We start from the raw sequence: 17,108 nt of genomic DNA, 5'->3' as shown, positions 1-17,108 counted from the left end.
TTGCAGTTAAAAAAATATTGAAATCTTGATCTAAGTTTTGAGCTCCACACTAATAAATATAAATAAATATGAAAAATGTAACATTGAGCAGCCAAAAAGAAAAAAGGGTGTTGAAAGTAGCTTTTCAGACCAACCAATATGGGATCACAGAAAAAGGAGTTACAGAAAATCTGAAAATCATAATGTGCAGACAAATATTATCCTTCTTTGCAGAAGGGAAATTTTATTACTGAGGGTTTATGTCTGTATTGCATTAAAATGTGAAAAGAGAAAAGTGACAAAGGCAAAGACAAAGAGATAAAAGAAAGCAACAGAGAGGTATTAATATTATTGGTGATGGGGAATGAGGAAAAAAGGGTAAAGGAATCTTCCCCTGCAACACATGCAATACAAACAGTCTGTTATACAATCTCTTTCCATTGTCAGTTTTTTGTACAGGAAAAATATCTCCTCAATTTGCACATCAACTAGAACTTTCATTCATTTCTTCTTCTCTCTTTTTTTTGTTAATGTTATTATTATTATTATTTTTCTTACACACACACTAGCTAGCTAGCTAGAAGAATAAATTTGTTATCTATCATTATGAAGTATATGCTCTTATCATATGATAACCTTCATAGATTCAGTTTGTTTGGAAGAGAAATAAAAGGAGAAAAGGTCTGTCATTTGTTCATGAGCTAAAAGTGAAGTTTAACAATTAATGTAGAGTGCAGAACAGGTTTTTAATTAAGAGGCGCAAAGGAAAGAAAAAGAAAATTAATTCAGAATGAAAAATTGAGGAATTGTAAATGGTATACATTCATAAAGAGGTTACATTAAAATATATATATATATATATATATATATATATATTTATATATATATATCATCTAATCAGTAGAAGAAATGCAATGAAAATGGAATCTTAAATATCTGTTATAGGAAATGGAAAGTTAAGTATCACCAACAGTGTCTCCACAAAACTGAAAATTTACTTTACCTTAAATGTCATAGGGACAGAGTTAAGAGAACAGCACCAAAAAGTGGACAATGTGCCTGGAATTGAAAGAGAAATCAACAGAAAAACAACATCGATATGTAAATATATATAGATAGATAGACATACACACAGAGTCATATATATAAAGCTAGAGAACTGCAAATATATGTAATATGTTTTTTTTATTATTAAGAAATAATAAGTGGGTAAGAGAGAGATGAACCCATAATCAAAGTCCTGAATTTGCCATGTTCTCCCACAGCTTTCTTGAACTTATTCTGTGCCACATCAAGAAAGATATAGGCAATGAGAAAGAAATCTAAGAAGAAGAAGAAGAAGAAGAAGAAGTTCAAGAAAGCTGTGGAAAAGCATGACAGGACTTTTCTCATTTTTATTTTCTCTCATTTATTGATTACTAGCTCTCTCTCTCTTATAGAACAAAAAACATGAGCCTTGAAAATGAAGAACCTAGAGAGAGAGAGAGAGAGAGAGGACTGTTTTTCTTTGTCTGTAAAATAAGGGAAGGACCACTGTAGGTTATATCATCAACATCAAAATAGATTGATGATAAGAGATAGTAAATTGAAGAAAGGGTTAAACGCAAGGTAAGGTTTGTAGGGTTTAATTTCATAAGTACGTGGACAATATCGAAAGAACATGCTTTATGAGTTGTTGTTACTGCCCAGTAGGGTACCTACATACATATACATACATGCAAACAAATGATGCTGTCTTTTTATCATTTTTTTTTCTCCATTTTTTCTTTATACATCTAATTGAGAATGAATAACGTATAGGGTAATAAAAAAGTGGTATTTATTTAATTGTTAAACATAATATATCAGAAATAATTAAAGAATATCTACTTTTCTTAATTATATATATATATATATATATATATATATATAAAACCAATGTGAGTGAATTTAAAAACTCATTTTAAGCTAATCGAAGTGCACATAAAATTGAACTTTTGCTTGAAAATGTGTATACACCAAAACAATATAAAATAAAAACTTAATTTCCAGCAATAAAAATGCGTCTCGAGTGAAAATAATAATGTTTAGAGAAAAAAAAGAATCTGAAAGAGTATAAAAAGAACCCATCCCCTCACATGGTTGCATGTGACCACTAATCCCTCCCATCACAGGAATGGTAATATAAATATATATATGCATGAATTGGTTAATTTTTATGCACCTGCATGGCAGCCCAGTCGTCCTTGTGTAGTAATGTTTGCTTAAAATCATGGAAGAAATAAATAATTAAATATATTAGAATTAAAATTTAAAAGAATTCTGACATGTGCTAACAATTTTGACACATACATACAATTGTGATGGGTAATTTTTATATTCATTCATTAATGTTCTTGTTTGTTATTACTTTGATTGTTATATTTTTTAATTTAGAAAAATTAAAATTGTATTTTTTTTATTCAAACAAGTAATAAATGTCATAATTGATAAATTTATATCAATTCAATATTTCAGGGTTTTTCTAATAGAATTCTTACATATTTAGAATTATTCTCTGTTTTTTAATGTTATTAATTAATATATTAACTACATTATAAATTAATAATAAAAGTGTACTTAATATATTAATTTAAAATATAAAAAAAATTTAAAATATTAAATTTGATTCTGATATTATCGATTATGCCATCTGTTAAATTTTTATTATATGAAAGAATTATAATTAGTCAAATATATGCATTATACTTTTAAATAAATAAAAAATACAATTCTAGTTCTTAGAATATATTTATGAGCAAGACAGAGAAGAAACAGGCATAGTAAAGAGCAATAACTTTCTAGTTTACCAATGAAAAAAGAAAATATTACAGTTCCTGTAGTCAATTATTTTATACTTCAAGTTCATCTTAAAAAAGAAAAAAAAAAAGAAATTAAATAGCAGGTAATAATTCTCAAGATAATTAATTTATGTTTTTTAATTTGTTTTATTATGATTATAATTGGGGTGGTTTATTCTGTAGCCAGATAAATTAAAAAAAAAAAAAAAAAAAACTTTACATTGTTTGTATTGAAGGGTTGCTGTTGTGAGAGACTAAATCTAATTATTCTTAATATGCATTACCATTTTCTTAGAAAAAACAAATAAAGATAGTTGTAATGCACTGAGAATATTGAAAATGAAAGATTTATTTCTGCCAGTGCGAGCATTAGGCGCAACTTGGATTAGGAAAAGGGAAGTCATGTTAAAAGAAGAAAGTGAAAGAGAGCAGTTACTTTAAAAAGAGTCTCTCTCGTTACATTTAAATTATAATTCATTTGAGAGTGAAAAATCTCATGTTCGAGTTCTTTTTTTTTCATTAAGTAGTGAGTTTTTGTATTTACGATGAATATAAAAAGATGAGTATTCTTGTAGTATTGTTAACCACGAATAAATAAAAAAACAAGAGACTCTTGCTATGCAATGGAGAAATGCCCGGCCAATGTTTAATCTTAAGCTCCATTAGTTTATTTGGGGCTACTCTTAATTATTATCCATGTTTCTGGTGAATATATAGCTAAGTTGATTATTCTGTGATTAGCCTTAGCAATTGTAAAACCAAATCTTTTCTTCGGAATGTTCCTGTACATCCAATCTTCTACCATCAGCATCGCTTGAGCTGTAAATTTTTTTTTTTTTTTTCAGAATTATGCAGGCTACGTACCCACAAAGCCTAAAAAGTACAAAGCAAACTTTGAATGCATTATGCAGTAGGTGCATGGATTTGCTTCCATTTCTAACATAAGATTCCATTTCTATGGTCAATATTTTAGACAATTTCTGAATATATATATAGGCTTGTTAGACTTATCAGGAGCAGTGAATTACTCAAAACGACCGGATAGCTTGTTTGAACAACAACTCAACTTTGGTTACTGACTATGGTTAACTTGTTAATGTTCAAATGGAATGATTCAATATATATTATTTAGACATATAAATGCAACAAATAAACATAATTTATATGCTAATTATATATTTAATCATAATTTTATAACTGAAAATATTAAGATAAGTTATAATTTGCATAATATTAAACAGGTTATAAAAATTGTATTATGTAAGATGCTTAACAAATATATTTACGTTACAATTTAAAATCCTGATTTATAATAAATTTAACAGAGCTGTATTAAAATTATGCTTGATACAAACCATTTAGGGTCCACCAATCTAAATTTAAAATTCTGATATGATTAACCAGTCGAATTGTATATTTTCTAATACTATACATGTGTCTTCATACCAACTATTTATGGTAACCTAAATATCAGCCATTTTTTATGGGTGAATAAAAAATGTACTTATGTGAAACCATGTCGTTTTGAAGACTTCTTGTTGGAGTTGGGCTGGACATGGTGGCGCTGGTGGGTATTTAGGCGATGGACAGATATATGCTTTGCTGATGAATGCAACAAACACGCCGCAGTCAAAAGTCTTGAACTTTGAATTAAGGCCCTGCAGTTAAGTTTTTAATTACAGATTTACAATCGATCACTGAAACTGACAACTGACAAGTGAAAAAAAAAGGACAGAGAGAGATCAAAATCCTGTTAGAATTAGGTGTGAAGAGAAAGTGTTTAGATTGAAATAGAAATATCGGTTTGTTATTACCAAACAGAAAGCACATAATAAAAATGAATCTGTATGCTCACGACCTTTCTCTATTCGACTTCGCTGATTTCTCTGATCCGATTTTTCAACATCGTCATTTTCTCCGCCGTTCATCTTCATCATCAGACTTTTCTGATGATAAAGTCTACCATGGTACTACCACTAGTTATTATGGGGATAATAATAATGATAATAAAATCGATGTTAAATCCGCGATGCCTAAGCATAAGAAGCCTAACAGCCCACCAAGGCACCGTCATGATGGCACATCGCCTTTGCCTTTGGGGATGGACTGGAGTCTCCCTCCTCGTAAATGGGTATGTCCCAATTTACATCTTTTAGAGCTTTTCGCATATGGGTGTGTAATAACTTGATTGTTACCGTTGTTGATATGTAATGTTTAGGTTTTGTTGTCTTTTCTTTTTGGAGTTGATTGTTGATTGAGTTGAATTTTTTAATTGATTATGTTTTTTTTTTTTTTGGAAAAATAAAAAATTAAGGGAATAGTTGGAGCTTAAATTTTGTAGCATTTGTTGCAAAGGTGACAATTTTATGAAATAGAGGTGAGACTGTGAATTTTGATCTTCCAAACTATGCTTTTTAGGTTGCCCGCATATATATAGCTTCCCTTGTGCTAGCTAGCTGCCTCATTGTACTAGAAAAATTCATTGCAATGTATCTCATTTTCATGTCCTTTTTTGTTACAAAATTCAGAAACGGAGAAAAAAAAAATCTTTGTTCTCAAAAATGCATAAAATTTGCTCAATTAGAAACTAAATTGGTTGTGATGGTTGCTTTCGTGATTTTGGGAACTTTACATGTGAATATTCTTGGTCTTGATAAGTAAACGGTTTAAGGATGGTAATTTGGGTCTCATAGAACAAATTGCAGAAAATCAGAGTTTCTTTTTGAAGGATGTCCATGAAACTTGCAGCAAATGGAATGGTAATTAGAGCTGCATAGAAGAGCACAAGTAGTATAAACTTCTTGGGTGATAACATGAATTTTAGATTCATAATGAACTGCAGTTATGTGCTTGGAACTTAATGCCAGAACTGCTCTAATATATTATTCTCAGTTGTTATCCTTGAGCTTCCAGTGATCCAATGGGTGGTTTAGGGATAGCAGAAATTCTGGTGTAGCTTATAGATGTCCACCAAAGAAATTCTCACTTGTATAATGATGTAAAAATACACATTTTCAGCTGTAACACAAATATTTATGCACTTTGAGCTTGCATTCAATTGGCCATATTTCATAATATATCCTAGTACTAAATGTAGGACGGACGGGACTCTATTTGGCCTCATGACTCTCATACAGGATGGAGTTACTGTGTCACGCTTCCTTCATGGACTCTTCTATCAAAGTCGAGAGCTTCAGATCCTGTGGTGGTATGCTTTTCTTCTCAGATTTACTTTGTTTGTTCTCAAATTAGACAAGTTTTCTTGTTGGAAGCTGTAAGATTGCTTTCTGGTCTTTCTCACAGGTATTGAATATAGTATATTAGGGGATGACTTTGGCTGTTTGGTTGATTAGACAATAAAAGTTAATTTGTAGTTAGTAACACTACATCATGTAGTTTATCTGTTTTTTTCCTTGAAGTTATTTATTATGATTTTACAATTTTCTGGTTTAACATTCTTTACGGACACCACAGTTTTACAGAGTCCAAGTTGGTATACAGTCACCAGAAGGGATCACCACGAATCGAGGACTGTTACGAAGATATAGTGAATTCTTGAATTTACTTTCTGAAGTGAGTGAGATGTGCAGTGTACTTGCATTGTTAGAGTTTTGATTTGCTTTTGAGATGGTGCATTTGTTGAATGTGAATCATTTTTCATCTCATTTGGTTATTGAGATTTCAATAAATTCTCATTTTTACTATGTCTTGCAGCTTAAAAAAGTATTTCCTGAGAAAACTCTGCCTCCAGCTCCGCCAAAGAGGATTTTGAGAAGGAAAAGTAGGGTGATACTAGAAGAGGTGGATAGCTTTCTTTTCCCTTTCATTTCACTGTTATCATATGTCTATTTCCAGTTATAGAATCTTAAAACCAGCAGAATCAATGGTTTTTAAAATAACAATGGACTATATTTGCATTATTTTAATGTGTGTTCGGAATAGAAAATTATTTTCTCTGTCTATATGAAGAGAATATGCGGGTGGGTCCCTGAATATCTCTCTTTTGCTCTACTTTTGTATTTCCTCCGGCTCCCACTCCAACCACCAGAGTAAGAAAGAACAGACAGATTACCCACCGATACAAAGATGGAGACTTGCATGTTCGTACTCTCGTCTCCATCAGTAGTACTAAATTACATAGAGAATCCATGCTTTTAGCTAGTTCCAAGGCCTTGCGCAGCCTGACAGGATATGTGGAACAGCTTCTATTCCTTCCCCATCTTTTGTTAATTTGCATCTTTTTGGTGATGATGTGTGTAATACTCAATTTGATTTATACTATGAGCATTCATTTGCTTTTCTTCAGTCAATTATTTATAGCATAAGAGAAATGGCAACTTACATAATTTATTCTTTCTTTTATCTGATTCTCTTCAGATACTAACAAAAAATTGTTTCCTATTATGATAATGATATTCTTAAAATGATTAGTATCTTGCAGCGGAGATGTTCTTTGGAGGATTGGATGGAAAAGCTATTATCAGATATTGATGTATCAAGAAGTGCTCCTGTTGGAACATTTCTTGAACTAGAAGCTGCTGCAAGGTCATGTGAGTGTTCATTGATACATCTTGATATAATGTTGGGTTTCTTGCTGAAACCTGAATGGAATTTGTCATATGTTAATGACTTAATGGTTTTTTAAATTCTTGACTTTACATAAAGCATCCATGTATCAGGGACTTGGACATGTGTATAGCATTTTTACACTGCAATAGTTGGAAAACTGTGAAAATATTAGAAAGTAGGTTCTTCGACCCAGAACATCTACCGCCTGAGTCCAAGGGACATTTAAAAGTTATACACCAAGTGCTCAAATGATAAAGCTTTTCTAATTAAGATGTAACTTGTATCCTCTCCAGATTTTGATGATGCGAATCAGCAAAGTTTAGGTGCAAATTCTTCTGCTGGTGACATAATTCCATCAGCTCTTTTCCATACCAGCTCAGATGTTTCTTTGCTGGCTGGTGGTTTATCAGTCACATCAGATCATGATAACGATTCTCCTGCAATATCAGAACATGGAACACTAAGGCATGCAAGAGACAACAGTGTTGATTTGGGATTGGAGACTTCCACTTCTGAACAAAATATAATTGATACAGTGGAAACGACTGTTACATATGGCATATTGAACCGAAAATCTATTCTGGATAACCTGGAAAGATTTTCCTGGCGGAAAATGCATTCTGGAAGAGAGAAAAATATTGTTAGTGGAGATAAACTTTCTGAAAGTAGATCTGGAGGCAAATCTTTTCTTGGGGATGCTGACGAACCTTTACCTCGAGTTGAGTATCAGAGACTGGATGGTCATATCCGCAGAGTATCAACAGATAGTACTGGGAGTGACTTAAGTTCTATAAAAGCTAGTGAAATATCAAATTTGGGGGTCGGCAATTTGTTTGGTGATGACTCCCTAGACCTTCCAGAAGGTTCTGAAACTTCTAAAGTAATTGATGCTCTTGTAAACTCAAATTTACAGTTCCCAAGAGATTTACTAGTTGTCTTTCCATCAGAAGAGCGCCACAAGTTGAATAGGGTTCTTAATACTGTCCAGCAGAGACTTGTTACAGCAAAAACAGACATGGAGGATCTTATTGCCAGATTAAATCAAGAAGTTGCTGTAAGACAATTCCTGGCAACCAAGGTATGCTTGACCACATTTCCGACCTTTCATATGTAACTTTGTTTTGGTTGGCATTAAATAAAATTTATTTGGACATCGAAATAAATTCTTTCTTACTGGTTTCCTAGATACTATAGAAGTGATTAATTTAAAAACAAAATCTCGCACATTGATCTATTTGTCCTTTTTTTTTTTGTCAAATATATCTTGAAAATAGCTGTTTGATTCTTTCAGTCATTTTGTCTTCTTGTGTATCTACTGCATGATGACTCATGTCATTATCTTTGCTCTAAGTCTAATTGTATTTCATCACTTGGCATTTTTATTAAGCTTAATTTCTCTTTCTGAGCTTTTACACTTTCTGTATTTAGTTTACTAGGATTCAATTGATTAGATTTGACTTGTGTTTATGCTATGTAAAGACTGGATTTATCTAAACCCTAAACTAGATCTTTGATTTGGCTTGAAGTTAGTATGTTAGGAGTCCTCAAAGAAGATTCAAATTAATTAGTAGGAGGCAGATTTGGTTTGAAGTTTAAGAGTTGACTTTATTACTCTGTGCTGGAGGTATGGTTCTCAAGTAAGCCTTAGGTATAGTGTTCATAATGGTTTCTGCACTGACTGTGATTGTTAGAATGGTAAGGAAAGAGATTATAGTTTCCAATTTCAATACCATGTTTGCAACTAATCTAGAGGATTCTTTTGTAGGTTAAAGATTTGGAAGTGGATCTTGAGACTACTAGGAATAGCTGTAAAGAAAACATGCAGCAAGCTGTTTTACTTGAAAGGGAAAGATTCACACAAATGCAGTGGGATGTGGAAGAACTACGTAAGCAGTGTTTAGAGATGGAGTTGAAATTGAAATCTGAACAGGTATTTTCTAAACTAAGCCTTCTATTTACTATATTCTGTTCTATTGCCTGTGAGTTGTATAGTGAATAATGTGTGAGAATATTACAGGATGAAAGGGCACATGTTGAGTCTGCAAAAGCTTCAATCACTCAGGAGAATGAAATGTTGTTGCAGCAGTTGGATGTTGCAAGAGAAGATCTCGAAAACTTGCATAAGCATCACGAGGAGCTGGAGTTAAAGTCAAAAGCAGATGTAAAGCTTCTCGTTAAGGAGGTGAAATCTCTTCGTACTTCTCAGTCAGATCTGAAACAAGAGCTTAGCCGCTTGATGAAAGAAAAGTTAGAAGTAGAGGTAATTTATCTTTCGATCTATCTACCTTTTCTTTTTGCCCCTTTAGTTAAAGAGGTGTTTTGTGGGCAATTACATCATCTATCGAGATTCTTGTGCTCATTGTTTTATTGGAATCAAATTTTATTCGGGAAAAAACAAACCATCAACTTCATTTTGTTGCATGTCTATTTACAGAGAGTTCTTCAAAAGGAAAAGCAAAGAACACAGACTGTAACTACTGCCAATACGAAGTTGTTGCATGAGTGTGAAATTCTCCGCAATAGGCTTCAAGAGTGTAGTGTTAATTTCCTCATTGAAGAGGAAGATAGATTGATTGTGGACACTTCATCGCCATCCGATGCCATAGACCTCTTGACAACATCTGACAATAGAATCGGTCTTCTTCTTGCGGAGGTAAATTCCAATCATTACTTTCAAAATGAAAGCTTTGGCACCTGGAATCTATTTTTCTCATAATGATATCTTTCGAAACAATCGTTTCTCACATTCATTTCATAAATTTGAACAGGCACAGCTCCTGGCACAAGATGTAGAAAATTCTGTGGCGGGATTGGATGAAACATTCAACATGATTGGCAGTGATAAAAGTGATGATGAGTTGAGGAAGTTGCTGACAGAAGTTTTTGTCGATAATGCAAGGCTGAGGATGCAAATCAATTCAGTAATTCGTTGTGCTCTAAATACACATGTGAAGTCAGATAAAGAAGACGAGGAAGAGGAAACTCCTTTCAGAAAAACGGTTTTGAGCAAATTCTTGGAAAGGTGAGATGTAATGCGAGGAAGTGGAACCCGTCCATGTTTATTATGTATATTCAAATTACAGTTACATACTCGGTATATCAGTGTATTTGCTGTAGAGGTTGCCAGCATGCATCATGTAATCGTAGTCTGAATAATTTAGTTTAAATATAAATGTACACAGGGCTCTAGAAAACGGACATGTATATTATTCATGGGATAAATCTAAATCATTAAATTTCATCATCTCGTCATCCTCCCTTCTTGTCTGCTTTCATAACTTTCATTTTTCCAACTGAGGGTTAAGCATCGAACAGGAACAGAATGTCAGTAGAATATGAAGACTTGGGCATTTAACTTGACACAGTAAATAGAATATCTTGTCAGCAGATGAAAATGCAAGGCATTTTTGTTCTTTGTTCCCTGTTTGTGGGAGTGTAGGGCCTCAAAGCGTCCATGACCAAGGTAAAACTATAAGACAGAGTGAAAAGGAAAATCTCAGTAACAAAGAATAACATTGCGTTAATTCGCATTCAGGCATTATTTTTAAGAACGTATGGGCTGTCGCCTGATTCCCATCCTTGCTGAATTTCAATCAATCTAGTGGTCCATATTCCTTCCATTTTATATAAGACAACAAATTTACAATTTCCTTGCCAGGCAAACTGAACTGTCAATGTATAGAAGATGACCTCTGCAAATTCCCAATAGTATAATCCTGCTGGAACACTTAACAAAAGTATCTATGCTCGATGGCCTGAAACATCAAATTCCACTCATGTGGTTTTTCCTCTTTTTCCAAGTCAATACATACAAAACAGGCCAAACTGTCAACTATCGTTAAGAACAATATTGCTGTACTAGGGGAAAAGAAAAACCAATTGCATCAACCACCAAGAATTTATCTGGCTGAACAGTTAGTGACATTTCATCTGCTTGTGAACTCCTCCTGCCTGCCAAACCTATGCTTCATAATTGGAATCCAATGCATTTCACCAGTGCAGCTCTAATTACACTTTATTTTCCCCACCTCCAAACATCCCCATCATGTCCTTGGCAGAACCCATTTGCTTCATCAAATTTTGCAAGCCGCCCATGCCACCTATCTGCTTCAGCATTTGTGGAGGGAGAACTTTGCTCATGTGTTGTGCATTCATATTTCTGGACAGGGCACTCATTTCACCCTTCTTAGGAATCTTAAGTCCCTTCATCTTGCTCCAAATTTTGGCCAGACGTTTGTATTCTTCAAACATCTCCATTACTTCTCTAACTTGGCGGCCAGAACCCCGTGCTATCCTCATAATACGAGAGTCGTTCATAAGCTTTGGATTAGAGCTATCCAGTTCTGCAAGAATGAGAAACTAGAGATCACAAACCGGCAGTTTCAACAAACAGAAATGCAAATCTCCTTTATCCAAAAGGCAACATACTAAACATGAATACAGAAATTAGCAGTCGCTCACCTTCATTTGTCATCGAATCCATCATGGTCATATATCGCTTAATCTTTGCCTGGCTCTCCTTTTCACGACCTTTTGGCATTAGTTCAGCACTAAATCCTGGAAGCATCGAAAATACCTACACAAAATGCTCAAGGAAATTTCAACTTAAAGACAGCCCAAATATTGGGAGAAAGTGGGCACAGAGAGAGAGAGATATTGCAATTAATAATCTAATCACATAAAATTCAAAGTCAAGAAATTTTAACATCTCAATTTGATATAGCATTATAGCTAATAAGACCAATTAATCATAGTTAAATTGATTGTGATCATGTCCAATATCATATAATTTTTCAACAATAAAATTAGTAATCCATCAAAAGCAAAGGTTATGATTTCTGCCTTCTACCAACTTTACGGAAGTAAAATCATTAAAAGCTATATTATAGATCACAAGCCCATTTTACAAATGACATGAGTTAATACTAACAGAAGCATGCACATAACAATATTCTTCACTAGGTGATCCACATTGGAGATAAATAATATTACTTAGGAATATGCTTCTATCCCATTTAAATGTCAAGAAATCAATGATAAGATGACACGGTGATGTCTTGAATTAGAAGGAGACAATAACATCGCATAACTTTAAATTGTGCTTCTGACCATGCTTATTCACCATATAGTTACTCCCTTGAGATCAAAGCTGATTCTCTATAAACATGTAAAGCTAAGAAATCATCTACAAACTAGATGTCCTAGACAGTAGGCAACTTATTACCTATTTGTATAGTTGTCATTGATAAATGCACAATATGTTCAATCTAAAAAGATAAGATAAGAACCTGGCCAATGGGACCCATCTTGAGAATATTCTGAAATTGCTCGTACATAATCCTCAAGGTAAAGTTTCCTTCTGAAAGTTTTTGCAGAAGCTCAGGCTGTTGATCCATAGGAACTACCTCGTGAATTTTGTCCATAAATCCAGACCAGTCACCCATGCCTATGTGCAAAATATCATTAACCAATTAATCTCAATAAGATAAAGCAGAAGTTAAAAGAAAAAAAGGGCTTTGGGAGTTGGAAGAGATCAAGAAAACAAAACTGCAAGAACTGAAGGGAAGTTGGCACCTAAAAGGCGACTAACAAAAGGTTTGACATCAAAAACTTCAAATTCATCCATATGCTCTCCTGTTCCAATGAATATAACAGGACTCTTTGTTGCTGCAACACTGAAAAATGTTTCACAAAATAGAAATTTATATTATCATGATAGTTAAACAAGATAAGTCACTGGCACAAATCTTAACAGGTGGCTATTAATTGTTAAGAAGTTCTTTACTAGATAGAATGAATTTCATAGCAAGACATGTAAAAGAAAACGCCAGCTCCGCGAGAGAAATAAAACAAAAATGGAGAATTTCACAAAGTATTGCTGCTTTACAAATACCAAATTCAGAAGTTAGTAAATCATTTCGGTTAAAGAATGCTTCTTCTATTTCAATCTGTAGGCAAAGCAGCTGAAATAACTACTTTGACAACAGCATTTAAGACCACTTAAAATTACAAGTACAATAACCATACTAATACTTACGCACTAAGCGCGCCACCACCCTTTGCATGACCATCCATTTTGGTAACAATAACAGCTCCAACTGCGACACTTTGCTTAAATGCTTGAGCTTGATCAAAAGCAGCTTGACCAATACTGCTATCCATAACAAAAATAACAAGATCTGGTTTCTGGAAAAAGAAAAAAAAATATGTAAGAACCTAAAATGCCTAAAATTCATTTCGATTAAATGATCATGGGCAGATTAGTAAAAACAGAAAATACCGTTGCTTCAGACACTTGGCGCATTTCTTCAAAAAGGGCAGCTTCCTGTTTATGTCGTCCACTGGTATCAACAATTATAAGATCACAATTCTCTTTCTTAAATCTTTCCACTCCTTCCACAGCAATCTTCACAGGATCTGATTCCATATAACTGTACACAAGCCAAAACATATTATAACACGCAAAAGCACATACGAATTATCTTATGGTTGTATCGCCTTTCTGTGTCAACTTATCTGAAAAAGAAAATAGATGAAAACAAGTACCTTCCATAAAATGGAATTTTAGCTTTAGTGGCATTTTGCTTCAGCTGATCAAAAGCACCAGCCCTGAATGTATCAGCACAAACTAAAGCTGGTTTCCAACCTTTTTTCTGATGATAATATGCATATTTAGTACAAGTTGTGGTTTTCCCAGACCCTGAAAATTTTTTACAAAATAAAGGAGGTAACTAGAAAAACATAGAATAAAGATAATTTAGTTTAAACTAATATTACTAACATAAATATGACAGCATGAACTAATACTAAATGCAGTCACCTTTAATTCACTATGAATTATCACTAAATAATCCAAACGAGCACATCTATATACTATACCTTGTAAACCAACAAACATAACTACACTTGTTTTCCCTTTCTTTGGAGTAAATGAAGGTTTCCCAGGATCCAACATTTTGCAAAGCTCATTAAATATTGCCTGCAACAACCCAAAAACAAAAAGAACATAAAAGTGCGACCTTTACTCTCAAAATCTCCAATTTCATAGTAATTAAATACAAACCCATGAAAAGATAACAATAATTACCTGCTGTATGATCTTACGCTTATTATGACCAGCAGCAAGATCATCAAGATTGACAATTTTCTTGATATTGGTTTGCATATCACGAACAAGCTTGAATTGAACATCAGACTGAAGAAGAGCGCGTGTGATCTCATTGAGACAATCGTTCAATGCTTTCTCATCGATTATGGTAGCATTGCTCATCTGCTGTATGGCACGGGATATACTCCCTCCTAATTGTGCTAACACCATTTTCGCTTTCTTTTATTAAATTCTTTCAAAGAGAATTGGGGTTTACAGAGACAAATTAAAGAAATTGGGGATTAGGGATTGTGCAGATGAGGGCAAGAAATGGATGAAAGATTAATGATTGACAAGGATGGGGTAATTTTCTTAGTTATTTAATTTGATGGCAACGAAAAAATGTAAAATTGAGTAATGTGTTATGATGATAATGGGTTGGAATTTATTGGACTACGATATGGGCTTGATTTGTGTATTGGGTATTCAGAAAGCCAATTTCTCATATTGGAAAAGAAAAGGAAAAAAAGAAAACCTAATTGCAGGTACCTTTGGTTTGCTTAAATTAATTTAATATTGAGGTCCATTTTCCAATTCTGATTCCTGTGTACAAAACATTAGAAAAATAATTGAAATATTCGTAAATTTGAGCCCTTCATTAGATTAATTAATATATAGTTTAATGATTTATTTTTTGTTTACTACCTGTTGTAGGAATAATTAGCTGAAATCATGACTTTTTTTTTTTATTTCTTATCCCTTTATCCCAAAAACCTATATATATATATATATATATATATATATATATATATATATTCTTTATCTCAGCTATTTCTCTTTCATATTTTCCTTGTTTTTTTTATTGTACCTGCAAACTCTATTGTATTAATGAAAAAGAAAATTAAAAACTTTTCATCTAAATTTAAATACCGACTTTTGATCTAAATCTAAATACTAAAAATAATAACCGACAATGACATATTATGTGAATCCATTATAAAAAAAATAATTAAACTCAAGTAATATCATCTTCTATCTTGTTTTTCTTAGGTTTTCTTGTCTTATTTTTGACATTTTAAAATGTTCAGTTGATGTAATTTATTATAAATTTTTTATTCCATTTCTCATGGGGTTTTGTATATTTGTTCCCATATGCTGACAGATGATGAAAAATTCCATATTTGATAATCAATCTTGAGGTTCTTTAGTTTCTATGAACTAAAAGTGAAGCAATGCAATGATGAGGCAAACAATATTTCACAGAGTTTGCCTTCTTAATGGTAGAGTTGAAAAAGCTGCAACCAACAATTTCAGTGGCGATGATAGGTTGTTAGGAAGAGGAACTTTTGGAAAATTCTACAAGCCGTTTGCTGGATGAGAAAAGGGACAACAAAATGCTACTTTCCATCCAGTAGCTTCCAAGGATGTGATGACTGGCGAGTTCACAAAAATTTTAATAGATTTCTTTTTAAATCCAATTGAATAGTTAATTTGATAATAAAAATTATCCCAAATTAAAGTGTGTAACTTAAGAACCATAACTTCATTAAAATAAATAAACTACCATTCATTCACCTAGGTTAGAAAAGCAGCAGGAACTATTTCAAAGAAGAAAAAAAGAAACAAAAAGCAGTAATCAGTACATTTAAAAGAAAATTTTATATGTTTGGATAATTTTTTTTATTATCTTTCTCTTGTTGTATGTTGGCTACTCAAAAAAAAGAAAAAAAGAAATTGTATGTTGGCAATAATATATTAAGAAGCCAGGATTGAGAAAATTGAGTCAGATATAATGGCAGTGGTGGTGGCGGCCATGACAAACAGAGCTCCAAAGCTCTGCTACTCATACTCATCAAATCACCAGTTTTTATTAAAACCCACAAAAAAGAAGCTAATGGGTTCTCCAAAATTCATCTTCGACGCCCAAAATCTATCATCAAACTCAATCCTAAAGCTAAAAGGACCTTATCCTCCTATCCATGCCTCTAATTCTCCACCAGAAGAAAATAATTCCGCCATTAATGATGCCAAAACTATCTCTCAGGTCATTCAATACTCTTTCTCTCTCTCTCTCTCTCTCTCTCTCTCTCTCTCTCATATTCTTTTTAGGTAGACGTAGCATCATAAATAATTCTTGATGTTCTTCCTCTGATAATTTTACTAATGAAAGGTACTTTCTTGGGGAATTCTATAGAAATGGCTGCCATAGTTGAGGAAAAGAATTAAAGAAATACCCATAAAACAGTAATTTTGTATGGTCCAGGGAAGTCAGGGATAATGCAAAAGTTTCTTTCTTTCCTGGTTATGTGCTGTTGCAATTCATCTTTGTATGTTTAATATTTACAGGAATGTTGCTGAAATATATTTTTTTTTAATGTGAACAGGAGGACTTGAGTTTTTTGTGGAAATTAGGAGCTGGTTCTGTTGCAGGTGCAGCTATAATAAAGTATGGAAGCATTCTTTTCCCTGAGATAACAAGACCCAATATCTTACTGGCTCTTGCTATAGTATTAACTCCTGTATTTCTGGCCATTGTGCTATTGATTAAGCAAAGTCGACGATTGAAGTGAGAGAGCTCATTTCTGTTGTGTATTCGTAAAAGAAATGTAAATGACCCATTTTGCATATATGTGAATAGTCCATGTTTCCATGCG

The 17,108-nt window shown here is 33.0% G+C and overlaps 3 protein-coding genes across 3 annotated transcripts; 2 read left to right on the top strand and 1 right to left on the bottom strand.

The window, feature by feature from the left end:
• Positions 1-4,447: 4,447 nt before the first annotated feature.
• Positions 4,448-10,611, top strand: LOC8282365 (PX domain-containing protein EREX). The gene is made up of 10 exons (XM_002517618.4): positions 4,448-4,929; positions 5,896-6,006; positions 6,273-6,371; positions 6,513-6,599; positions 7,240-7,348; positions 7,661-8,445; positions 9,133-9,297; positions 9,385-9,627; positions 9,802-10,020; positions 10,136-10,611. Exons 1-10 carry the CDS (start codon positions 4,636-4,638, stop codon positions 10,391-10,393), a joined length of 2,370 nt encoding a protein of 789 aa, XP_002517664.1. The 5' UTR covers positions 4,448-4,635; the 3' UTR covers positions 10,394-10,611.
• A 355-nt stretch (positions 10,612-10,966) lies between these two features.
• Positions 10,967-14,962, bottom strand: LOC8282364 (signal recognition particle 54 kDa protein 2). The gene is made up of 9 exons (XM_002517617.4): positions 14,455-14,962; positions 14,247-14,346; positions 13,914-14,067; positions 13,648-13,798; positions 13,405-13,553; positions 12,942-13,042; positions 12,656-12,813; positions 11,829-11,943; positions 10,967-11,710 (listed from the first exon to the last, which is right to left on the bottom strand). Exons 1-9 carry the CDS (start codon positions 14,683-14,685, stop codon positions 11,376-11,378), a joined length of 1,494 nt encoding a protein of 497 aa, XP_002517663.1. The 5' UTR covers positions 14,686-14,962; the 3' UTR covers positions 10,967-11,375.
• Positions 14,963-16,007: 1,045 nt separating this feature from the next.
• Positions 16,008-17,108, top strand: LOC8282363. Its single transcript, XM_015718328.3, has 2 exons — positions 16,008-16,498; positions 16,839-17,108. Exons 1-2 carry the CDS (start codon positions 16,247-16,249, stop codon positions 17,022-17,024), a joined length of 438 nt encoding a protein of 145 aa, XP_015573814.1. The 5' UTR covers positions 16,008-16,246; the 3' UTR covers positions 17,025-17,108.

This window comes from Ricinus communis, chromosome 8 (assembly GCF_019578655.1).
Source record: "Ricinus communis isolate WT05 ecotype wild-type chromosome 8, ASM1957865v1, whole genome shotgun sequence".
Classification (NCBI taxonomy): domain Eukaryota; kingdom Viridiplantae; phylum Streptophyta; class Magnoliopsida; order Malpighiales; family Euphorbiaceae; genus Ricinus; species Ricinus communis.
The sequence above is the reverse complement of the archived record's forward strand: the minus strand, read 5'-3'. Positions and strand labels throughout refer to the sequence as shown.

Coding starts and splice junctions, on each gene's coding strand:
- LOC8282364 (XM_002517617.4), bottom strand. CDS start 14,685: ATGGTGTTAGCACAATTAGGAGGGAGTATATCCCGTGCCATACAGCAG. Junction 14,347..14,454: donor AGCGTAAGATCATACAGCAG/GTAATTATTGTT, acceptor GGGTTGTTGCAG/GCAATATTTAATGAGCTTTG. Junction 11,711..11,828: donor GGATTCGATGACAAATGAAG/GTGAGCGACTGC, acceptor TCATTCTTGCAG/AACTGGATAGCTCTAATCCA.
- LOC8282365 (XM_002517618.4), top strand. CDS start 4,636: ATGAATCTGTATGCTCACGACCTTTCTCTATTCGACTTCGCTGATTTC. Junction 7,349..7,660: donor AGAAGCTGCTGCAAGGTCAT/GTGAGTGTTCAT, acceptor TATCCTCTCCAG/ATTTTGATGATGCGAATCAG. Junction 9,628..9,801: donor AAGAAAAGTTAGAAGTAGAG/GTAATTTATCTT, acceptor GTCTATTTACAG/AGAGTTCTTCAAAAGGAAAA.
- LOC8282363 (XM_015718328.3), top strand. CDS start 16,247: ATGGCAGTGGTGGTGGCGGCCATGACAAACAGAGCTCCAAAGCTCTGC. Junction 16,499..16,838: donor ATGCCAAAACTATCTCTCAG/GTCATTCAATAC, acceptor TAATGTGAACAG/GAGGACTTGAGTTTTTTGTG.